The sequence below is a fragment of the Helicoverpa armigera genome, chromosome 10 (genome assembly GCF_030705265.1).
Source record: "Helicoverpa armigera isolate CAAS_96S chromosome 10, ASM3070526v1, whole genome shotgun sequence".
In the NCBI taxonomy this organism is placed as follows: domain Eukaryota; kingdom Metazoa; phylum Arthropoda; class Insecta; order Lepidoptera; family Noctuidae; genus Helicoverpa; species Helicoverpa armigera.
This window is the reverse complement of record NC_087129.1, coordinates 756,231-780,018: the sequence shown is the minus strand read 5'-3', so window position 1 is coordinate 780,018 and position 23,788 is coordinate 756,231. Positions and strand designations below refer to the sequence as shown.

The 23,788-nt window shown below is 36.5% G+C and overlaps 3 protein-coding genes across 3 annotated transcripts in view; 2 read left to right on the top strand and 1 right to left on the bottom strand.

The window, feature by feature from the left end:
• The first annotated feature begins 225 nt into the window (after positions 1–225).
• On the top strand, positions 226–6,814 carry LOC110375184 (protein SPT2 homolog). The gene is made up of 9 exons (XM_021333211.3): positions 226–446; positions 664–1,060; positions 1,593–1,703; positions 2,056–2,361; positions 2,553–3,461; positions 3,800–3,920; positions 4,218–4,306; positions 4,681–4,782; positions 5,002–6,814. Exons 1-8 carry the CDS (start codon positions 390–392, stop codon positions 4,764–4,766), a joined length of 2,076 nt encoding a protein of 691 aa, XP_021188886.3. The 5' UTR covers positions 226–389; the 3' UTR covers positions 4,767–4,782; positions 5,002–6,814.
• A 788-nt stretch (positions 6,815–7,602) lies between these two features.
• On the top strand, positions 7,603–11,181 carry LOC110375200 (7-methylguanosine phosphate-specific 5'-nucleotidase). The gene is made up of 6 exons (XM_021333231.3): positions 7,603–7,821; positions 7,979–8,179; positions 8,531–8,690; positions 8,944–9,006; positions 10,309–10,438; positions 10,761–11,181. The coding sequence occupies exons 2-6, from the start codon at positions 7,981–7,983 to the stop codon at positions 11,094–11,096; spliced, it is 888 nt and encodes a 295-aa protein (XP_021188906.3). The 5' UTR covers positions 7,603–7,821; positions 7,979–7,980; the 3' UTR covers positions 11,097–11,181.
• A 1,945-nt stretch (positions 11,182–13,126) lies between these two features.
• LOC110375199 (phospholipid-transporting ATPase VD) overlaps positions 13,127–23,788 on the bottom strand; it is a 43,892-nt gene continuing 33,230 nt past the window's right edge. The window contains exons 7-16 of the mRNA XM_064036711.1: positions 23,559–23,781; positions 22,430–22,674; positions 21,910–22,119; positions 20,914–21,004; positions 20,367–20,518; positions 19,781–19,904; positions 19,085–19,347; positions 18,593–18,780; positions 18,151–18,279; positions 13,127–17,721 (exon numbers count right to left, since the gene is read on the bottom strand). Of these exons, the coding sequence (XP_063892781.1) occupies positions 17,664–17,721; positions 18,151–18,279; positions 18,593–18,780; positions 19,085–19,347; positions 19,781–19,904; positions 20,367–20,518; positions 20,914–21,004; positions 21,910–22,119; positions 22,430–22,674; positions 23,559–23,781 (1,683 nt within the window). The 3' untranslated portion in view covers positions 13,127–17,663. The remainder of the gene's footprint in view (positions 17,722–18,150; positions 18,280–18,592; positions 18,781–19,084; positions 19,348–19,780; positions 19,905–20,366; positions 20,519–20,913; positions 21,005–21,909; positions 22,120–22,429; positions 22,675–23,558; positions 23,782–23,788) is intronic.

The following is a 23,788-nucleotide window of genomic DNA, read 5'->3' as shown; positions in this document are numbered from 1 at the left end:
ACTATTCAATTTTCGTCTTCTTTATTAATATACTCAATCCTTCTCCGTGTGAGAGGAGGCCTGTGCCCAGCAGTGGGACGATAAATAGGCTGTAACTAACTAACTAACTATTAATATACTATTAAGATTAGTTCAAAACAAAATCGATTCTAAACAATAAATCTGGCAACAAGTTTTAATAGACAACTGGCAATACTTCTTGTCAATGGTTTTCTATCCAAGGTATTTATAATCTATGGTCAGTACGTTTCCAGAAAATGGTGCGATTGTGTATCAAAATTGGTCATGACACGTATTTTACGATTTTTATAAAATAATTTGTGAAAATTTTGCGATGTTGGGATGTTTGTAGGAGTATTAGCTCTACAAAATAAATAATTTGCGAGAACATGGAGTTCCGCGAGACGTTGTTGGCTGCTCAACGAAATCAACAACAAAAGTCATCTGTGAGTTTCAACTTAGTACTTATTTTGTGAAATATTATGCGCATACTTTAACATTCAGATAAGTCCTTTGATGATGATATGAGTGTCTTTGCAGTGCAATAATATTTTGTATTTATACTTCGGGTTATCTCTATAAACAAGAACTCGAAGCTACTTTTACTTTGTTGTTGTGCATTGAAGTCTATTCCGTTATCATAGAAGCTTTCTGCGGTTTCAGGAAAATGCGTATTACAAGGCTCGCTTCGATCCTCCTAAAAAGGAGCAGAAACAAAGAGACAGGCTGTCAGCAAACATTCAAAAGTTTTTAGCAAAGAAAGATGAGGAGGAGAGGCAGAAGAAAATCGAGGCCCAGCGGAAACGGGAGGAGCTGCTGGCCATGAGAGACCCTAAGGCTTTGAGGAAGATTCAAAAGACCCTGAAGGTCATCAAGTCAGCCAACAAGTCGGTTATTGCAGATGCTATTGACCGGGACAACACTGCAGTAACTCGTGAGGGGCCAGAACAGCCTGACCAGGATGACTACGGCTATGAATCTCAGGAAGCAGCCGCTATATACGAAAAGATGATGGAAAAGTACAGCAAATTGCCAGATGAACCCAAATTCCCTGTAGGAAGTAAGTTTACCTGTAATTCCATTTTTAACATGTATGTAGGTCAACTATTATTTTAAAGTTCACTGAGGAAATATTTGTCAATTGTCTGCTTTAAAGTCACACTTGTATTTATTGTATTGTATTGATGTGTGATGACTGCAGGGTACTGTTATTGATTCAGAGAGGTGTATGAAGTAGTCAATGCAATGAAGGAATGTATTGGATATATAGATGATAATGGCTTCATTTGACTGACATTGTTTGTTTCAGTCCATTTTGCAATACTACTGTACTATTGGGCCTATCTGAGTTATTAAATTGCACTTTGCAATTTTTTTTTTCAATTGAAATAATTGCAAATCACATTATGTATTTAAAATGATTATGTATCACTTTCTTTTTAACATTAATCTTGTGAGAAGGCTATTATCGTTAACAACCTACCATCAATGGACAAGTTATTTTTATCTTGTTTATAGTACACACCAAATGTTACACAAGTTGTGTAAACATTATACAATAATATATTAATCTTCTAACTAAATCTTTCTAGATACAAGTGTGAAAAAAGATTTAAACGGAACGAGAGAGAGAGTGAAACATGCTTTGAAACATGAAGATGATCCTGTGCCCCACAAGAGAAGACGGAGAGGTGAAAATGGAGGTAAAACTATATTCGAAACCTTTTGGAATTTGATTTTTATAATGTTCCATTCCATTGCCCGTATGAAAATATATAGAATAGGCAGTTACCTAGGTACTGATAATGTTTATAGTGTGGGTTTTGCCTGCCAATGCTTGTTCAAATGTGTATGTGCACACTTACACATTTATTTTATGTTTTCATGGTTGAAAATGCTTTTTATATACCTAAATTACAATTTTCCCAACTTGGTAAGTTCTATAAGGTTCAAATAATTTGTGGACTAAAATAGAATAAACCAAACAATTGTTAAAAATCTAAGTGTAATAATATGTAATCCAGTACTTCTTATTCTCATACTTGTACCTTCCAGAACGTGAGTCAAGCCCCCCAACACGATATGAGCCAGAGAAAGACAAAAAAGAATCCAAACCAGATAAACCCAAATTTCGAAAACCAGCACCTCCACCAATGGATTTTAACCAATTACTCAAACTGGCTGAACAGAAAAAAAGTGAACCTATCGAAATTGGTAAAAAGAAGGAGGTTGTAACTGAAATGGAGTCTGGTACTGAGCGGCTGATGACCAAGAAACAGAAACGTGAATACGAGGAAGAGATGGCCAGGCGTCAGAGGCGTCAAGAAAGACTGGAAGCTGAGAAATCTGGTGGTAGGAAAGGTAAGTATGACATATGGACATGGTTTGTTATTTTTATTTAATTACAATAGTGTCGAAAAATTATATGGACAGGTAATTTCTTTGTTTTACATTTATTGTGTATTTAACATGCATCCTTTAGGTACCAAGCGTTCACAGACGTGTCCTGCCTGTCCATATGAATTTTACAAAACTTTTTCACGTCTTTTCAGTTCCGAGAGAAGATAGACCTAGAGAAGCGGAAAGAGAGAGGAAACCAGAGCCAAGCACTGGTTTGGGCCGCATCCCGAAAGTCTCCGACAAACTGAACAACTCTAGCTCCAGAAACGATAGCCCTCGACCTTCCGACAGAGAGAGAAGCGAGAGGGAGAAAATAGAGAAGCTGCAGAAAGAAAGAGATAGGTTAAGACTAGACAAGGAAAAGGCTGAACGTGAGAAGGAAAGATTAGACAAAGAAAGACTTGACAAGCTAAGAGCAGAGAGAGAAAGAATCGAAAGAGACATAGACAGACTAAACAGAGACAGAGAAAAATTAGAAAAGGCAAAATCTAAATTAGAAAGTAGCAGTAAGTTATCTGACAAGGGTATCAAAAGTGCTGACAAATCTGTAGATAGATCAAAATTAAATTATAAGGATGGTTATAAACAAGACGTTAATAAGAACATAGATTTAAAGAGCCAAAACACATACAGGATAGATAAGAATTCGAATGAAAGACGAAATTCTATACCAAGTAAGCAGTCTGATGGCAAATTATTGAATGGCCACAGCAAGCAAGGTAAACCAGTGCCAAAAACGAAGGAACAAAGTTTACAACAAAATGGTATTAGGGATAAGCAGGCTTTACTAGCTAAGCAGAGAGCGGCCGCTGAAGGATCTCAGAGAAGCAATGATAAGAGAATGTCTGACAGTAAAGGAGTGCCTTCTAAAAGACCTGATGATAGGAAAGTTGGGGCTAGTGACAAAGCGGGCCCAAGTAAGCCGAAGGTAACAAATACATTTGATTTTGATAAGCACATTAATTGTTTGGGCAAGAATGGCGCGAGGAAGCCCGACGGTACGCGACAGTTCCCGCCCGCCGATGTCAAGCGAAAAGGACAGGATCCCAGGAGTAAAAAACGTAAGTGTTTGTATATTTTGTTAAAATATTCCAATTTGCTGATGTGAAAGTGGCAGAATGAAAATGTTCAATAAGTCTGAAAGGTAACTTAGCTAGTTCCTTCTAGTAAAATTATTATTGTTTTAATATTATCTCGTTAAACAATATTGACCCCACATATTTTTATTTTATATCGTGATTTGCAGAGCTTATGTTAATGGTTTTTTGACCTCTCAATTGATAAATTGAGGAAAATAAATAACTAATCTGTGCTGACATCTAGATATGATAACAAAATGTATGTCACAAGTCAGCTGATATAATACGCTATAATGAATACAATGTGATGTTATTCTCAGGTCGCGCTTTAGATTCTGATTCGGAATACGATTCGGAGCTGGATGACTTTATTGATGATGGTGATGATGAAATGGACTACTCTAAACACATCAAGGAGATCTTCGGTTATGATAAGTCCAAGTAAGTATAGCTCTCTTGACTAACATGAAAAAACCTTGGGATCTTCTTTTTGACCTAACCACAACGTAACCAATAATATTTATAAACAGTATGTACTATGCTTTCTAAACAAAAAATCTTATCACTGTTATTTTTCTAGCTCTAGAAAAACAGTTTTTATATTCCGAAGTTTTATTTTCTAACACTAATTAAAAGTACTATTTGTGAACACAATATCTTGTTGGCATGTTAGCCATTACTTACCAAGTAATGTCAGTTAATAACGGCCATGTTTAATGTACGAATAATATTTTCCAGATACCGGGACATGGATGACGACGATGATCCTACGATGGAATCTAGTTTCGCGCGCCAGCAACGAGAGGAGTACATTAGTAAAAAAATAGGTAAGAGTTTCTTCCTATAAGTATCGTAATCTTAATCATCATGGGATTTGTGTAATGAAATATAGCTCAGTCGTCGCCATATTGTACTAGTGCCGTATGTAAGTGTGTCAAGTATGACTTAAATATGAGCACAAACACTATTCTCAATATGGAGTCTCTATGGCGTCGATTCATAACGTCATGTACACTGGCTTTATTTCTGTATACACCCCATGCTCCTTCAATCATTTATAGGTTTTGTGGGTAAAACTTCTATTTTTAATTGTGCATCTAAACTATAAAAGATTTTTTTTTTACCCAAGGTAAGGTATAAGACCTTACCAACGGATATCATTTTTGGAGATAGTAACTCAATTGAACACTTATTTATCCAGGTATTATGGAAGATTTAGAAGACATGCGGTTAGAAGCCGAGCAGAATAAAAAGAAGAAGAAAGGGCGACGCATCAGCGACGACTGACCGACAACTACTTAACCTTTTCACCGCCACGCCATATCGGTATTCCTATGCCCTGTACGCCAAGCCCGAAAATCTTCAATTAAATATCTACTAAAAAATACATAAAAGTAATGATTTAATAGGTTTATTTTGTATTTTTCTGCGACCTGTTTTTTGTCGAGTATAGCCGTCGTTGGCGCACAGGGCACGCTTGCTCATGTCGGCTATAGCCGACATTGGCGTTCAAAAGGTTAACGACTGGATCACAATCACGACCACAGAACATTTGGGGACAATCGCTTGCTATAAATATACACTACAAGGTATTATTAACTAAGTAGTCGATTTTACAAGGGATCAATTAAATTGAATTGTAATCAAGCAAATGATTGTCTCCCAATAAAGAATAGTCTTACATTAAATAGTTACCTGTACATTTAAAGAATTGTATAAATTGATTTTTATTTGACTTGTTAAAATATAGCACTGTTCGCTCATGTTATTGTATGTAATTTTTTTGACTGCTTTTTTAACAGGCACTGGTATTAACTTCGCAATAGAGGTTTTTTTTCTGATTGACTACACAGATTTTTTTTATTTATTAATATAGTCTTTATGTGCATGTGCAATGGACATTTTCCCCAATCATAGAATATGTTTGTTTACGACATTTTTTGTTCATATTTTTGTATAGTTCTCGTATCAGGTTAAGTTTGGGTTGTTAGATTTTTTCAAGAATTGGTTTAATCCAACAAATGTAAAATAGTGTCTAGTAGTTACAATATTTGTATAAGGTTTCTTTTATCTATTAATTCTGAAACTAGTGATGTATCTTCATGCTGTAATTTACTTCAAATCTGATTATAATCATTCTTACAATAGGTGCACACGATTTAGGGTTGTCATGTCAAAAAAATAATTAATCGTGACAGCCACAGCCCTAATATCGAAACTTAAAACTACAATTTATCACAAATAAACAATAGAAAACACTAAATTATGTCAATTTAAAACAATAGGTTTTAAATGAGGTATTTTAAGTAACAAATTGATTAATTTATATTTTAGTAGTTTAATTGAACCATTGAGTTATTTATATTAATTCTGTGGTATTGTTACTGAATCAGTACCTTTGAATATTGTGTTTCGTTTTGAAACCTGTTGTTTCACACTGTTGTATGAAATCCCTTATTTCATTATACCTTTACACGTGTGGAGAGAGAACACCATATAGGAACAATTACTTTATAAATATTCTCAATCAAGGTTCTTTATAAATAAAAGTCAATTCTTGCTGACGAGAAGAACTGAATTTGGTGTGATGTTTCCATGAATAAGGCGTTTCAAATAGACAGCGTCTATGTTTTCCGCTCTTTAAAAAATATATCTTATGTAGAGTACATATGACTCAATTTACCTCATTAGTGGTAAAACAAAGTCAATTGATTTTAAAGTAAAATATGGATGTAATTTGTCTGCAAAGGTAATCTACTTTTATTTGATTCTTATACTGTTTAAGATTACCCACTTGTTTATATGGATTACATCGATTTATTTTGATTACGATTGGCTACTTTTAAACTGTGAGTGGAATGTTTTTTTTTTTTGCAATCGATCTTGCCCCAATAAAAATGAATTTTGAAATGTGAGAATTAAAATTGAGTATGATTTATTGTAACGGGTGGTTAAGAAAAAATTAAAAATACATTATTTAGAAACTATGGCAAAAAAACGAAAATATTTTTTTTTTTATTGAGTTTTTTCTATATTCTATGTCAAAAGTATTTCTTTTCCGAAATGGTGTTCAGTTTTCGTCACCCGTGCAGTAATTCACAAATCACACTGGTAGAATTGATTAGTCATTCATCATTTAATATAGACATTCCCACAATGGCTACCTGTGCTTGTGAATGTTGTAAAAATATTTTATATTTAATCAATAATCTTTAATAAATACTATTAAAGCATAATTGTAACCTTATTGAATGTAAATCTTGTATACTTTTGTGATACTGAAGAGCAAAAAATAACAAAAATATAAATACATTATTATTTGAATATTTTGAAAAGCAAGTTTTATTTCATAGAGAATCCCTGGGGCCCGATTCTCCTAAGTTAATAATGTCAAAATCGAGTAGAAATCGAATCGCAATAGCAGTTTTAACCATATCGGGCATTCTGCTACTAATAAAAGACCAATCGTATTCGATTGACATTTGATTGGTGTGCGATTGGACTGCTATTTTGGTGATTTTGGTCCATACGGTAGTTTGCTGTACAATCATTTTGCAATCGTAAATCATTTGCAGACAAAATGAGTCATTATTGAATGACAGAAAAGGATAAAAACGTTTATTTCAAAGAAAAAATAGCGGAATGCCACATACGCTTCAATCGTAATCGAATCGGGATCGAAGTCGAATCGAGTCGAACGTGAATCATATGACGCTTAAGTAAAATTAATAGAATCGGGGCCCTGGAGGAAACAAAACACATTACTAACAAACTGTAATGTGAAGTTTAACACTTCGTGCTGTAAGCGGTCCATACACCTTTATGGACCGCTTACAGCACTCAGAACTCTGCTGCTTCTACTGCTTCTGTGCATGATTCGATATTAGAACTTATCACACAAGAAGCATCAGTGCGTTTCGTTTCTCCTTTTTTGTATATATTTTCCTTAAATGATACTTCAACCAATTAAGATAGATCGTAAAGTAATGCACGCAGTCAGTTAACCTGTGGTAAACAATAATATTTTGTTCATTTTAACATTGTCGAATTCTTACTTTTTGAAATTGAAGACTGAAACAACAAAACGAGGCAGCCGCAGTTGTGATGGTGACGTTTACGTTTGACAAGTTGACAGCCATCAGGCAGGCTCACAGCTGCAGTTTTTATTTCTAAATTTCTGTCACCCTGTGTCACCCGTAGTTACCACATCAAGGTCGTACGTGGGCTGTTTATCTCAATATTCAGACACTATTTATATTCATAAAATATTGCTGACTGTGAACATAATATTTATCTAGTATCTAAAGTATTTGCATCAACTCCAGTGGCATTTGCGTAGCAGGTACGATTGATCAATACAGTTTTGCAATTCGTCTGTTTTGGTGACATATTTTAGTTGATTTCTGTGTAACAACAAGTAAATTAGTGTAATAAAATTGTAATAAAACTTAAAGTGACTTCAACTATCGCGTAGGTTCAGATAAATTGTTTGTTTTTAGCTATGAAAGTACTATCAAGTTTGAATGATGTACCCGAACTCCGGAAGGGGAATGTTCACATACGAAATGAAGAGGAATTGTTACAAAAATTAAATAAAATGATTAAGGATGGTTCTAGCAAGCTGCAGATAGTAACAGACTTTGACCACACGCTGACCAGACACACAATGGACAATGGAACCAGTGTACTCACCAGCTTTGGTAAGTTCTTGTAGATTTTTATGTGATCCTAAGCTCTGACTGATGACTATTTTTATGTGTGAAAATAAGTTATGTAAAATAAATAATGTCTGTCACATAGTTACATAAAATTCACCATACTAAGTTTGACTATTTGGCTGTAAATAATATTTCAGTTAAAATACATTCAGCATGCATGCTTTATATTTGCTTTAGAAAAATAAACTTTGTAACAAACTAAGTACATAATGCTTTTGTAACCAATATAGGTTTTATGCAATTGTACATAGGGCTACATCCTATGTCATATGTTTACCTCCTTTCATTAGTCTATGGCTTGCAGTACTGCATAGAGTATGTATATCATTGTAGGTATGTTCCGTGAATGTCCCTCAATACCTCAGCATTACAAAGATGAAGACAATCGGCTGTCAGGCATTTACAAGCCTATTGAGTGCGACCCAGTCATGAGCATTGAGGATAAAACCAAGCATATGATTGACTGGTATGTGGCAGCACATGCATTGCTCAAGTAAGCATCAGTTTTATTTAATAAGTAAAAAAAACTATTACTGCAAAAAATTTTCCTTCTGCAAGAAACAAAAATATTTTTGTGTGATACATTTTTACTTTTTTATGGTAAAAAGAGGGTAGTACCAATTACATTATTTGAATGTTGATATTCTTGATAATTTGAAACATGAGTATAAAAGGTGAGGTTTTATTCAGGAGAAGGAAGGAGTCGTAGTGGTCATACATAATAGTGTTCATATTTTGTGTTCCAGAGGAGTAAAATTCCCAAGAAATGAATTGATGGATTCAGCATACAAAATGGTGCAGTGTTTCAGGTAATAATCAATTTTATATTATGTATTATTTTCATTGTTCAATATTATATATTTCATAGTTCTAATAGTTCGAGAGATGTTATATGTGAACTGAGGAATATGTTAATTTACATGATGATAAAATGAAACAAGTTATGGAAATAAGACCACTTATAGAATATCCTTATTTATATTGATATAGATCACCATGGATTCATTACATAATTGCCAAGATCTTGATAGTTGTCCAAGTAAAATGATGCCCTACGTCTATTGCACAAAGTCTATTTTTACATAGCAAAAAGAAATCAGATTATCATGTCACAGCATGGTAACATAATATTTACAGACAAAGGTTAAATTTTCCATATTGTCCTGATAAAAATGATTGGCAAATATATAGTTATCTACAACTAATCACTGATAACATATTACTTGTCATTCAAATCGTGAATACTTAATTGTATTGGATTTAGAGATAAATTGTTGATATCTAAAGTATGAAGAAGAAATAAAAGACAATTGTTCTACTGATAAAAGATTGCTTCCGTCTTGGTCACCTCGTTATTCTCGGAAATTGATTGCGTTATCATCAAGCGAAAGTCTCAAGTGGCAGTACAGTCTGTATACTACTTAAAATGTATAAAATAAAAGATAACTAAATAACGATTTCTTTGTTGTTGGCACGTGAAGCTATCGTTCTAGAAACTGAGTTGCAAAATGTTAACAAAACATGCAAGTTTCTTAACAATTACAGTGCTCAACTTTTGCAATCTAGAGTTTTCATGACAGAATTGAATTCTAAATAATATTTGCAAATACGAATGTTGGTTGAGTTTTTTGGTTACGCTTTTCAACCTTGTTTGATAAAATGGTTTATCTGGAGCTTGAAGGATAGGTTTCATTCCAGAAATCCCCACTTATTATATCAACTCGGCCTAGTGGAGAATTTTGGAAACGGGTGTTATTGATTCAAGCGTCATTAACTAAAAATGGGAAAAGTAAACAATTTAAGTATTATAAAAACAATTATACAATTGTTCGCACAGTACGTAACGCAAAACTATACCCACCGGAAATGTGGTTTATCATAAATGCAATAAGCATATAGAGATAAACAGTATACACACATAAAAAAGACGGGAAATAGATTTTAGAAATCTATATTTATGTTTACCAACTTCGAAAAGGAAGTTTATTGTGCCTTTGTTCTACGATTTTTCCATTTACATGAACTTATTTCAAATATTCTCTACATAAAATTACCTCTTTACCCTGAACTAAAAAGTCAGTCCAGTATGTTAATAGCATGTTATTTTTCAGGAAAGGCGTAAGCGACATGATAGACTGGAGCAAGGCTCAGCAGGTCCCGGTATTGGTGTTCTCTGCAGGGCTCGGTGAGGCCGTGCTCGCTGCCATGAAGGCTGCCAACTTCTTACTGCCTCATGTCAAGGTATAAAGAGATTATTTGGAACTTACAGGTTTTAGGACGCAAAGGCAGTGGCTTGTGTTTGATCTTATAATTTAAAAAAATATTAAAATAAGAGGCAACTGACAGCATTCTAAGAAATTGGTGATCGCTATTTGTTTTTACGTAAGAGATTCTATGAATAACTTGTTGTGTCTTTTGCATAGGAATGCGATAAATATGATATCATATTTTGTAGTGTCACCATCATAGATTATTAAACTATCATCGTGACTTAGTCAATCGGGACTTAATCGTTTTACTTTCATAAAAGTCTTATGTTAAAAAGTACTATTTTCTCCTTTAGGTAGTATCAAACTTCCTAGCGATGGACGAAAACGACTACATAGTGGGCATCAAAGGCGAAGTTATTCACACGTACAACAAGAACGAGACCGCCATCAAACACACGGAGTACTACGACATGGTGCGCATGCGCTCCAACGTCATCCTCATGGGGGATAACATCGGCGACGCGGGGATGGCCGAGGGGATGGAACACTGCGACGTCGTCGTCAAGGTCGGCTTCCTAGGAAACAACGCTGAAGGTAACCTACAGAATTACCTCAACAAGTTCGATATCGTTCTCGTCAACGAACCAACCATGGATGTAGTGAACGCCGTACTACAATTTATACTGTGATTTTAATTGTGATCGTAGTCAATGAAATTTTGTAATTTATTGTTAGTGATGATTTGATGACGATGTTCTTGTCAGATTTTTTTTTTTTGAATAGTGCAATAGTTTTGTAGCCAGACCCATTCTGAGGGTATTTGCATAAGAACTGTTTAAATTTTAACTATACTATGTTATTGAGGCAGCATTTTTACATTTATTCACTGAACTATTTTGGATTATCTGATATTCGAGCCATTTTTGTACACTAATGTATTGTTTTAATTATACATGTTTACGACGGGATATTTCTACAAACTAATTAAGGTTTAAATTAAACTTGTTTAATTAAGGTTTTACTGACATGTTTCGTAAGATGTTTTTTTTATAACTGTTGTTATTTAATGTTAGTAAAGTATTCTACTACAGGTTTTCTTAAATCTACATATACATAAGACAAGGCATTTAAATAATAAATTAAATATTGATTCAAGTTAACCCAATACTAACAAAATAGTTGATAAAACACGTTCGAGCTATATACTAGATATAGGTATTGTATTTTAGCATTCATTCAGTACACATTTAGTACACATTGCAATATGTGGAATACGTGAGACATTCAATACTATTATGTAAACAATATTTATTGGGTCTGGCTAAAACGTGACATAAGAGTTTAGATGCAAGACTATTTTCAGCTATCTAAATGATGGTGCAATTTTTGCGACGTGCCCGCCATTTGCCGTGCGAAAAAAATTGCATGGAACGTGATTATATGATTCCATTGTCCGTCGCGCCGTTATTAAGGCAGCTGAAAATAGTCTTCTTGATTAACTCGGCATTACCAATCATTTGTCTTGACTTACTGTGAACTACTCCAAAGTAAATAGAGATTCGAGCTTCTTTTATAAATATCTTTTTAATGGTCATAGGCCTCTTAATGTGTAGATACTTTAGATAATCGTATGCTTCTAATAAATGAATATAAAGAGTCAAACTCATTACTACGCTCTATTCTCTATTCCTCCGCATTTGGATTGAATTTTATTAAATTTACTTATTTCCTTATACATTTTGTACATGAATACGTCATAATATTAGTATTAATAGATCTACTTTGAAATATGCGACATTAGTCTATGAACCAATGGTGTTGAGGATTAAGTACAAATGTACAACACTGCTTTAACTTGCAGAGGCTTTATTTATTTTTAAGGGACGAGCTATGAAAAGTAAATGGCGTATTTGAATGCTGTTTTGACCTGTATTTGTATATCTTACTCTGACTCTCTCTTACTTCCCTTTTCAAAGCTAAAATATGTATTATGGGAAAAGGGCGCGCTTTTGTTAATCGGCTTTTGATTTTTTGAATTAATTAGCATTACATATAATTATTTCATGAAACATAGGTGTTCTATAAGAACATTATGACATCCATTGGTTTATAGACTGTTGATTAAGTTTTGTTTGGTTATTGTTGATTTATGCCTATAACTATAATTATTGCAATATTATTATATTCTGCATACTTGGTATGTCTTTCGAGCATATTGCCGAGTTGTTTAGTTAGATGCTATGAAATATTTTGTTGTTCTGCTCTCGGATAAATTCTATATTTTTTTGTTGAAGTTTTCAAAAGGTAAAGATGACGGCCAATCCTGTGGGTGTATATAATTTTCTCACGAAATGCACATAGTATGCGCACGCGCAGATGAGCAATTTTTCGCATTTTTACTAGATTTTTTTGCAATTTTATTTACGCCGCTGATTGTCCGTTGTCTTTCAAGCAAATAAATCATTAATTTATGTAAGTTTACTTACTGATTCGACCTGTTTATGGAATAACCGCAACGTCAAGCACTGCTTGTAATTTGTAATTACGCATCTTGCTTTTATTGTTCAAATTAATTGTAATTCTGTAGTAATTCATGTATATGATATTATCCCACTATAGTATACCTAATTGTCAACTTTAGATCTGCACAAACCACTTAATGACTGTAATGTTGACAAATTCAAAAGACATGTGCGACGAGGGGAGAAATAAAACAATATTTGTAATGAAATTAAATAATTTGTTATTATTATAAAACAACACATCTATATGATGTATTTTCTAGTCATTGCCGTGCTTACTTTTTGATAGCGACTTTAATATTTTTTGTTTTGACAATATCACAAAACATAAATGCACAATATTAGTGTTTAGTAAGAATAAACATGATTTATAATATCATAATGGAAGAAGCATAATAACAGAATAAATGCATACAGTACTACGAAACAATTCGATATGAGGGTACAGTCAAGTTCACAAGATTAATTAATTTCTTCAATGAAAATAAAATGCATGATATTGTTCCCTAAGAAGTACTAATTCAGTTGATAGATAACTACGAAGGCACATAATTTCGTTTCGTAGTACTGTATATCGATAAAATCCCTCCCAATTACCTTTATTGATGGAAGTTTTTTTTAATAATACTAAAAAGAATTTTAACAAAATCTATATTTCGTTGATAAGACTAGTCAATTTTTTAACTCTTATTCATAAAAATAGCGCGAATAAACAACACAATAAGTACTGATAATTTCATACTGGCAATAAAACACACATTCGCATCACCTTAAAACTGTCAAAAGTACTAAATATAACTATAGAAGAAAGAATTGTACTAAACCTTGTTACAAACACGGCAAGAATGAAACAACGGAACTATTCAAAATTGGTCAGCAAGTTAACAAAATGACTGGAAAATACATGTGTTCATCACAATACCCTATTACATAGTTTAATTTAACTGAACAAACTAAACGCTCTAAAATAAACAACAGTCTTAGAACATACAAGTTATTTACACAAAGATTTGTTTCATATAAAAATATCCTACTGTACACGTAACAATCATCTCATTCATATAGAAATATATTTTGTTTGTATGTACAAAACTAGAAACGATAGTAAAAATAGTTAAATCTTTAGGAATCCTCTACTCACGAAGACGGCCGCGCCGGGAACACTCTCGCTGCAAGGTACAAGGCACTTGTTGCCAACTTCTTACAATTGACGATTGCAATCCACTCTATCAAAAATAAATGCAATTTACCTAGTTGTTGCCAGGATTATGCAAATTAATGTTTCTGAGAAGTAGTCACTATGCTCTTCGTAATAAGGGCTACTCTAGCCTACTTTTGGTTGCAATATTCTGGCGTTAAATAAAAGCACGATACGGCGGCAAGCTACATTTTATGTAATTGGCTTTCTATAGGCTAAATACCGAGTGATCTGCTAATACTGAGCGAAATCTCAAAATCTAATTGATATTATTTAAATGCTCACTTAAATCTATCAAAAAATATAGCGAGAAATCTATTTTATAGACCGAAGCACTCGTTTCTGATTCATAAGTTCAATCGTTTCAGCAAAGTATTAAATGCCTCACAAATCATGGTCTCAGTTCACGTTAAGATTCCACTTATAATGTATTCTAGGCATTTTACTAAAAGCCTACTTACTTAAAGCTTATATTTTTGCATTTAGCTATGCGCGTCATAGCTGACATTGAACGTGAACGTTTGTTTAGTGAGAGTGTTCCCGCCGCGGATACAAGTGTGCCCCAATACCGGGTGCAGTCTCAGGCAAGGCAGCGTTTCTCTATAAATAAATATAAATATTCTGAGAAGGAAGTCAACCGTTATCACACACTAGTAATCATAATCACCTACTAAAATACAAGATTTCATCAACAATCACAATGGCGTCGTACTAGCCACATAACACGGTGCTAGCAGACAGACATACGAACAATAACGTTTAGTTCGACACAGACTAACAGCTAAGACTTGGGACCACCTAATGTTACCTCTATGTTAGTCAATGTGTTACCTGCAACTATTCAATAGTTGCTGCATAGAACGTGACGTCAGATGCGGAGTTTGTGTGTGTGCTTTGGAAAATGGCGGGCAGCGCCGAAAATTCAATAAAGGGATTTTGTATCTATTATCTTATAATTATAGCTTCTATTGTAGAATCGTATTAGATTGGCAAGAAATACTGAGATTAATCTTAACAGACGAAATAGGAGTTGTTATCGGAGGATGTTTTTATTTTGAATATCTGAAGGCGCCCACAATTGGATGAGGTGGGAATGAATCTTTGGTTGGCACTCACACAGACAAGTCCGTTGAATATTTTGTAATCATCGTCTAGAATTGTCCGACTTTGTTTTTGTTGCAAATATGGATGAGTGCGAGACAGCACATACAGTGTTATCTCTAGTATTTCAGGGACATTACCGATAGTAAAGCGCAGATAATATTTAGCACTTATTTTAGTCTGAATACATCCACATATTTTTGTTAGTCCTAATCATTCTGACTGAACACAGGCTTCAAGCAGCGAACTTTCGTCGTTCAACTAGAAGCGGTTAACACAAGGTACACATTTAAGTATAGTTTGCTTTTAACATTCACGAATTCGCGACATTAACATGTCATGGATTTAAATACGCTAGAACACGTTTCTCAAAGGCAGTGTGAACAGTTTTTATAAGAAAGTAGTGTTTATTTGCACCAAACGTGTAGAATCGCTTCTAAATCCATGGTCGAAGTACATTGACATGCAAAATACTTAGTAAAATTAACAAACTACACGCTAGATGGCGCTGACGGTATTATATCTAAGAGTATACAATGTAATGTGATATGAATCGCTTTGCGTTGATATTATGTTAAAAAATATTTGGTGGAATTTAGCAAAAAATGAGAACGTAGAAGTAGCGTAATAGCAATTGTTCTAATCTTGTAAATAAACATTATTATGCTTAGAACAGCTTCACAAATTAACTCCGCATATAGGTAGAAAATTATAATATTGAAGTTTTTTATAATATCGTCAGCGTCAAACAGTAAATAATGAATAACATTGGCAGATCTATGAGATACCGCGCGATGCGGCAGTAAGTACTATGTACTATACACTACATAAATAATAAACGTATCATACATATATGGTAACTAACAACATCGGAAGTAATTTCGATGATATGGTAGGTTATCCCTTAAATTGGCAGCGTACTCCACCAAAGACATTAACTTTTTTAAATTTATTGAGGTACTAATTTAAAAAAAATATACAATTTATTATTATTTTTGGCTTGCAATTATTGTATATTTTGTTAGAAAAAATATTTGAATGTGGTTCCATTGAAAAATTGCTGTCAAATTCAAAATGTTTTTGGAGCTGTCTGGCGCATCTGCGTCACGGGTAAGTTTTGTGTGTTTTTCTACATTTTTTTTGGATGGGACTTGTGGTTTTTTGTTTTTAAATTGCATAGGAACATTATAAATGATATCAATCATTCGTAATTTTGCGTGTAAATAATATAATCGCAATTTTATAAGTTCATAACTTTGTATGTACTCCCTGAATACCGTTGCCAAGTACGTAGTGAAGTCCACAACATGAACTTTGGTATACACGAAGTACATTGCCTATTACTTAGAAATGCAAACTACCCTTGTTTTATTGGTTTTTATGTAAAATGACTTCAGTTGAGTCGTGAATTGTATGTCATACAGCATGTTCTTTTTCATTTTCAGCAGTGCTTGAACCTGACACGACCTGATTTAGCAGATATGCTTATATCTATGTACCGAGCTTTGTACAAGAGCCGACGTCTTGAAAGGGGTCCGGTACATGGTGATATTTGGGTGGGTGAAGGAGAAAATAATTCAGAAACCTACAGCTGAAAGGCCTGTGAACAGTATCAGAAAATGCTGTCGGAAATTTTCCAGAAATAGCAGATAAGCAATCACGATGTAGGTTTTGCAAAGTTAGAAGAACTAAAGTTTTTTGCGTGAAATGCAATGTGCTCCTGTGTTTTATGGTAGGAGGAAGTAACAAAAGAAATTGCTTCCGCTAATCTCACACGCAATAAATGCATATTATGTAGTTTGATAAGAATTATGATTAATAAAGGGAAGATTTTACTAAAATGTGTTTTATTCATATTTTGGCAACGTACTCCACGTAGTACGAACAGAAGAACCCCTACAGTTGGCAACGTACTCCCCGGAGTACATAGATTTTCGCGAAAACTGTAATAGGTAGATTTTTTCTTCGATTTTTTTCAGTCATCTGTCATCGTAATAAACCAGGAAATAACAAAAAATTATTAATTTTTTGTAATAAATTGATTTGCCAATTTAAGGGTTATATTAAAGTTTTGAACACTCGCGATGAAATATTTACAAAGAAATTAAAATAGTGTATTTCAAAATCAGATTCTACATAGTTGTGTTGTACATTATAAATTATTGTTATAGCTCACGGGAAATATTTTACCCATTTTTACCGACAACAGATTTCCTTCAATAAATTTTTTGCTTGAACGTGAAAATTTAAACAGTTGTTTTAGGAAATCGACCTTTATGTTGTCAGTGAATTTGGCATAAAATCGCTTGTTTAGCGTATGTGAGCTTTCGATAAATGCTATGTGTGTGTTGGTCCCGCGGTACAGCACGATATAACTACAGGAGGTGTGTATTACACTCGAGATCACAGCCAGAGGGTGGGGGGCGGGAGGGAGGTCACGTGATGGCCGCCACGTCTGTCTGCGGCTTGGCCAGCCCGTCCTCGTCGCGAGCTCTGCAATATTATACATTTTTTCATTCACGCTTTTACATTGGCAGATTTTTACATACATTTATTTTACTGACATATTTTGAGCAGCAGTTTGTCGCTCGGTTTTAAAACGCCAGCTTTGTCAAACGCTCTGTGTGCTCAGGGTTAACTTGGGACTAGTCCCGTCGTACCAAAAAACTTTTGAACGTCTGTAGAATACTTGTCTGAAAAAATGGCAGATTATGACGTTGAAATAAGATTCGTTTTGCAGTCATACTTTTTTAGGCAAGTGTTCAACAGAAGTTCAAGTTTTTGTAGTAAGGCTGTTACTGACAAAAGCCCACTTGATTCTTCGTAAGCTCTTGTGCCAGGGCCGCGGTAACGCTTGAACCAGGCCTTGGCCCTATTGGTCCCCGCTGGATAAATTGAGGCTTTAATTAACATGTGACATACCTGTATAGCGTGGCATGCGGCGGCGCGGCGCGGTAGTGTGCTGCATACGCCCGCGCGCGGCGCCGCGCCACCACCGCGCGCCCCAGCGTGCCGGGGTGCACCGAGTTGCGGATGCCGTAGTACACCATCCTGTACATAACACACGATATATTTACTACTACATAATAGTACAGATAAGCTAAAAATTTATTAAAACCACTTGACGCAGTGTCAGACGAATTTTTTGATGACATGATTTTTATCTGCGAAAAAATGTTAGCAAAAGAAACGTTTGGCAAAAAATATATATTTTATAATGGCATGATAGTTTTTTAAAGTTTTTTTTATTGAAGTTTCGTTGCAAGAAATCATTTTTAAATAGACCATAATTTTCGGTCCATAAAAAACTTAACCGCCATTACATAAAACACCAAATATCATCTAAAGTCGTCAAATATTCTACCTTGGTGCCAGCGCTGCCACAGTAGTAACAACAAGCACGAGCCAGTAGACCGGCTCCTGGATGGTGTTATGCAGCACGTGGTACGTGGACGGCAGGTTGAGGACCGAGGCGCCGATGGACTGGTACGCCAGCGTTAGTATGAAGAACGAAATGAGGGAACCCGCCAGAGCTATCACGTGGATCACCGTCTGAGGATAAAGGGATATTTATTAACAAGAATTCCAAAAATGCTAGAAATGGGTTACGTGGTTATCCTTATATAACACGCTGTTTATTTTTTTCCTAAATATTCAGTGTAAGAAAGTGACTTCTCTATAGATTTATTGTATGTATAGATGGTATACTCAACTTCAGGTCAATGGTAATAGTTTTATAGGAAAACCATACTTATTACTATTGAGTTAAGGTGCATGATAGTTACCACTAATGTGCAGTTTACTGTACCACCGCCATGTGGGGATGCATAGCAGGAAAGAGAGAGACTAAACTTACCCAGCTCCTCGTCTCAATAGCGACATACAGCAGCATGACAACGAGACAGCACGTCATACAGGTGACTCCAAAGGCCCACAGGTCCACGGCCGTGTCCCAGTAGGCGAAGGTGTTGGTGTAGAAGAGCACTACGCTGATGTACAGGCTCTCGGCCAGCACGGCCCAGAAGCTGTGGGCGCGGTAGGCGAGGCCGCGGCGGCAGGCTGAGTACAGGCCGGGCCGGTCCGTCAGTAAAGCTGCTGGGGCTACGCGGTCGTATGCACCTGGGGATGGACACAATAATGTTATAAAAGTGAAAGTATGTGTATGTAGGGGAGAATATAAAAGAAATACATAAATAAGGAGATATCCAAGAAAATAAATAAGGAGAGTATATAAGGAAATACATAAGGGAATAAGTAAGAGATGTGTACAAAGAATGATTTGTATACTCCCTGTACATAATATTAGGATAATATATAAACGAGCAAACTAAAGAGTACATTGGGATGCAGTACTTGTATAACAAGTGTATGAATGATTTTTATTTCTTCAAAATACACAACACAACAACGAATTTTTATAAAACTTGGATGTAACATTAAAAACATATAGACTTCATTTTATCCAGATGCAGGAATAAGACCCCTCGGTAAGTCAGTGAAACCGCTGACGAAAGCTATTTAAAAGCATAAGTATCCATATAATAAAACTCACCGATAACAATAGGCGGCAGCGCGGTGAACATGAGGTTATACGTCATGAGATGCACCTGATCTATCATCACCATGGACGAGAAGCCGCAGTACAGCTGGAACCAGAATACTAGGAACACGAACGTCTGCAAACAAAGAAACCACAACAATAGTATCGATTTAATGCAGTTTGAGAGATTCGATAAAAATATCGATATCTCTAGTCGACTGTTCAACTTTATGTATCGATTGTTTTGGATTCAGTTTGAAACGCTTGATTCATGAAGCCTATAGTCAAATGACATTGAAATATGCGAAAGCTGATATAAATATATCGATAGTTATGTCAATAAAAATATATTGTTGTAAATATATTGTAATAGATAAATATATTGAAATGAATGAAAAACATCGATTTTGAAATGAATGAAAAACATCGATATTTGTGAAATCGATAAACGTACGTAATCGATATCGATTCTATAATATATCGATAATTAAATCAATAACGAAATATCGATATTTAAATTGATAAAACCATACCCACATTTAATCCATACACAACACATACCGATACTAAAATTAAATACCAAACAACAAAAACTCACGGCATTTTTAAGGAAGAAGTAGAGTATCATTCTGGCTAGTCGATCGTAACACCAGTGTCCGTGCACGAGCAGTAGCCGCTCTATGTACATGAACCGGGACACTGCGAAGTCTGATGCCATCACTGCTTGCATGCCTTCTTGACCTGATATACCTGAGGAGAAAACATAATCATTTAATTTGTGAAGTGATGATGATGATTTTGGTGATGAGTGTAGGTAGGTCAAATATTGTAACACTTCTGTAAGACTGTCTATGGAGTTTCTTGCCAGTTCTTCTATATAAAACCCACTACTTGGAATCGTGCACCTAGCTAATTGACGCTTCGTAAGCCCCAGGGATAGGTCGACTTTATCGAAGGATGTTATAGACTACTTTTTATCCGGGAAGTGGTTCCTACGGGATGCCTGACTAGTATGTTGACAATTATAAAAACTGATATGTTGCAGAGTAGAAATTATATGATTGAGTAAGTACTTTTTTAATTAGAATTTTATATGAATGATGTGAAGTATGTAATAGATATGTGAAATGGTTATGTGAACTCACCGACGCCGACGTCAGCAGTCTGTATCATGGAGACGTCGTTGGCGCCGTCGCCGATCGCCAACGTTGTCACTCCCAGCTCTTCCTTCACCGCCTGTGCAAATACAAAAAAAATAATAAGCATAGAATATAGTTTCTTTAGTTAATTTAATTTCTTTAGTTATTCCACTCTTCCTAAAAATGAGAGCCGATTTTCAATTGTTTTTTGTCTAGCTAGACCATTTCAACCTAAGTTTTTAAAAGGTGTTTATTTTTTTGTAAATATTTTTTTATACCTACCACTAGAGTTTATATGGAGCGCGTGTGTTGCGTTTGCGTAGGCCCCACGTGAAACATGTGTTTATCGACCATATTCGTAACGAATCCAAGGTTTCAAGACAGTTGGAGCTGTGTTCTATTAATTACACTTCTGTCGATTTTTTTTTTTTAAATCTATTTTGTGGTTTTTATCTACTACAGTGTATAGCGTACCTTGACGATATATGCCTTCTGCAGCGGCGTGGCGCGGCAGCACAGCACGGCGGAGCAGCGCCGCGCCAGCGACAGGAAGGGCGCCACCAGCCCCGAGCGCCGGTCCAGGGTGTACTACAGTGTATAGCGTACCTTGACGATATATGCCTTCTGCAGCGGCGTGGCGCGGCAGCACAGCACGGCGGAGCAGCGCCGCGCCAGCGACAGGAAGGGCGCCACCAGCCCCGAGCGCCGGTCCAGGGTGTACTACAGTGTATAGCGTACCTTGACGATATATGCCTTCTGCAGCGGCGTGGCGCGGCAGCACAGCACGGCGGAGCAGCGCCGCGCCAGCGACAGGAAGGGCGCCACCAGCCCCGAGCGCCGGTCCAGGGTGTACTACAGTGTATAGCGTACCTTGACGATATATGCCTTCTGCAGCGGCGTGGCGCGGCAGCACAGCACGGCGGAGCAGCGCCGCGCCAGCGACAGGAAGGGCGCCACCAGCCCCGAGCGCCGGTCCAGGGTGTACTACAGTGTATAGCGTACCTTGACGATATATGCCTTCTGCAGCGGCGTGGCGCGGCAGCACAGCACGGCGGAGCAGCGCCGCGCCAGCGACAGGAAGGGCGCCACCAGCCCCGAGCGCCGGTCCAGGATGTACGTCAGCGTGCGTCCGTCCACCACCAGCGCCCGGCCCCCGCCCGAGCCCGTCACGCTGTTCTCTAGGTAGTTCTTTATCGTGGACTCTGCGTGTTCCTGTTGATGAACAAAATCAAAATCATTTATTTTAACTTGGCTGCAAAACAGCACTTTTCGAACATCAAAAAATATTACAAAAGGCAGTCTCCAAAACCCCCAATCTTCACCACTTCCTATGTGTTTTTGCTGGGAAGAAGAAGTGGCGCAACAAACTCCTCAGCAACACATGTCTGACGGTAGGTTAGAATCTTTCACCAATGTTTTATACATATATAAATTGAAGATAAAATAGTGTTTAGAAAGTCGAAAACTTCAGCAAATAGGACTAAAAAGTCATGACCGGTTTATGTTCTAACTGTTGTCTTACCTTATCGCGGCTAATGAGATGCAGCAATCGGTCCGACTGCGAGAACAGCGCAGCCGAGTACGCAATGTTGATAGCTGTCTCCGGCTTGTCGCCCGTCAGCACCCACACCACAATACCGGCGTCTAGTAACGCCCGTACTGTCCTTGGTACATGTGCTTGTAGACGGTCTTCTACGCCTGTTGCTCCGACTAGAGTTAGGGCACTTTCTAACCGCGCTAGTGACTCGCGCATGCGTTTTTCTCGACCTAAAATAAAGGTATCAGGTGTCAGCAATGTCCAATTATGATAGTCAGTATTTAAGATGTTTGCGCAAAATTTTGTGTAATGCGCAAAGTTTTGCGCAGAATTAAGCGCAATCTCATAAATATGTTAGTGTCCTGTCTTTACATGAATATGTCGGATGGGCGAACACATCAGAATGGCACTATTGTCCGACATCAGTTAGGGTAATCGTACAAAGAGATAACTCAAAGAAACTCAAACGTTTATTCAAATTAGTCAGAACAAAAGACAGCCCCCAAAACGCCCGCCCTTCGCCACTTCCTATGTGTTTTGGCTGGGGAGAAGAAGTGGCGGAACAAACTCCCCAGCAACACATGTCTGTTAGGTTAGAAGAACCTTTACACTTTAATTTCAAAAGACACTTTACACACTTTACAATATGGATCTACAACGGCACTACAACACTAGGCAATAACACTAGGTACACTAAACAGTATCGAGATGTGCACAGCACGACGACTCGACCAAGACTGAGCTCCGTCGACGCCACGCCGACCACCACGACTCTGCCAAGCGCGCCAAAATGTTGTTTCACCGGAAACGCCACCAGAGGGCGCGCTTGCGTGACGTTTAGTGTCCGTACTAATGACAGTCTCCGACAAATATTTACTTTAATTGCTGTTTATGTTTTATGTTAGAACTTTATGGGATCAGTGACAATATCGTTACAAAATTAAAAATAATAAAGACCTAGTGATAAATTGGCTATTCTATTATCGCGAAATTAAGCTAGACACTTTAAGATATTTTCATAAAAAAAATAACAGTCAGATAGATTAGCTTAAATTACTTTTGTCTCGTAACCAAGAAAGCTACATATTCTTATTCTCTCTCCACAAAAACTTACCTTCACCAAACTCCATAGCCCGATTATGTCCAGCTAACCACTCTTCCCACAGCGCCGGCTGCATGGTCCGTTTCGCCATGACCAGCGTCCGAAGACCCGCGCGCGAGTACTCCGACAGTAGGGAGCGGGTTCTATCGTAGGCGGCCAGTTCGGCGGACCCTGCCCGCATGGGTGCTAACGCTCCGAGCACTGTCGTGTCTGCACCTTTCACGTATAGTATTACCTGGACC

Bases quoted from the DNA above. Each gene is read 5' to 3' on its own strand.
- LOC110375184 (XM_021333211.3), top strand. From the start codon at position 390: ATGGAGTTCCGCGAGACGTTGTTGGCTGCTCAACGAAATCAACAACAA. The intron at 2,362-2,552 runs GTAAGTATGACA...ACGTCTTTTCAG, and splicing joins GAAATCTGGTGGTAGGAAAG to TTCCGAGAGAAGATAGACCT. The intron at 4,307-4,680 runs GTAAGAGTTTCT...TTATTTATCCAG, and splicing joins GTACATTAGTAAAAAAATAG to GTATTATGGAAGATTTAGAA.
- LOC110375200 (XM_021333231.3), top strand. From the start codon at position 7,981: ATGAAAGTACTATCAAGTTTGAATGATGTACCCGAACTCCGGAAGGGG. The intron at 9,007-10,308 runs GTAATAATCAAT...GTTATTTTTCAG, and splicing joins AAAATGGTGCAGTGTTTCAG to GAAAGGCGTAAGCGACATGA. The intron at 10,439-10,760 runs GTATAAAGAGAT...TTTCTCCTTTAG, and splicing joins TCTTACTGCCTCATGTCAAG to GTAGTATCAAACTTCCTAGC.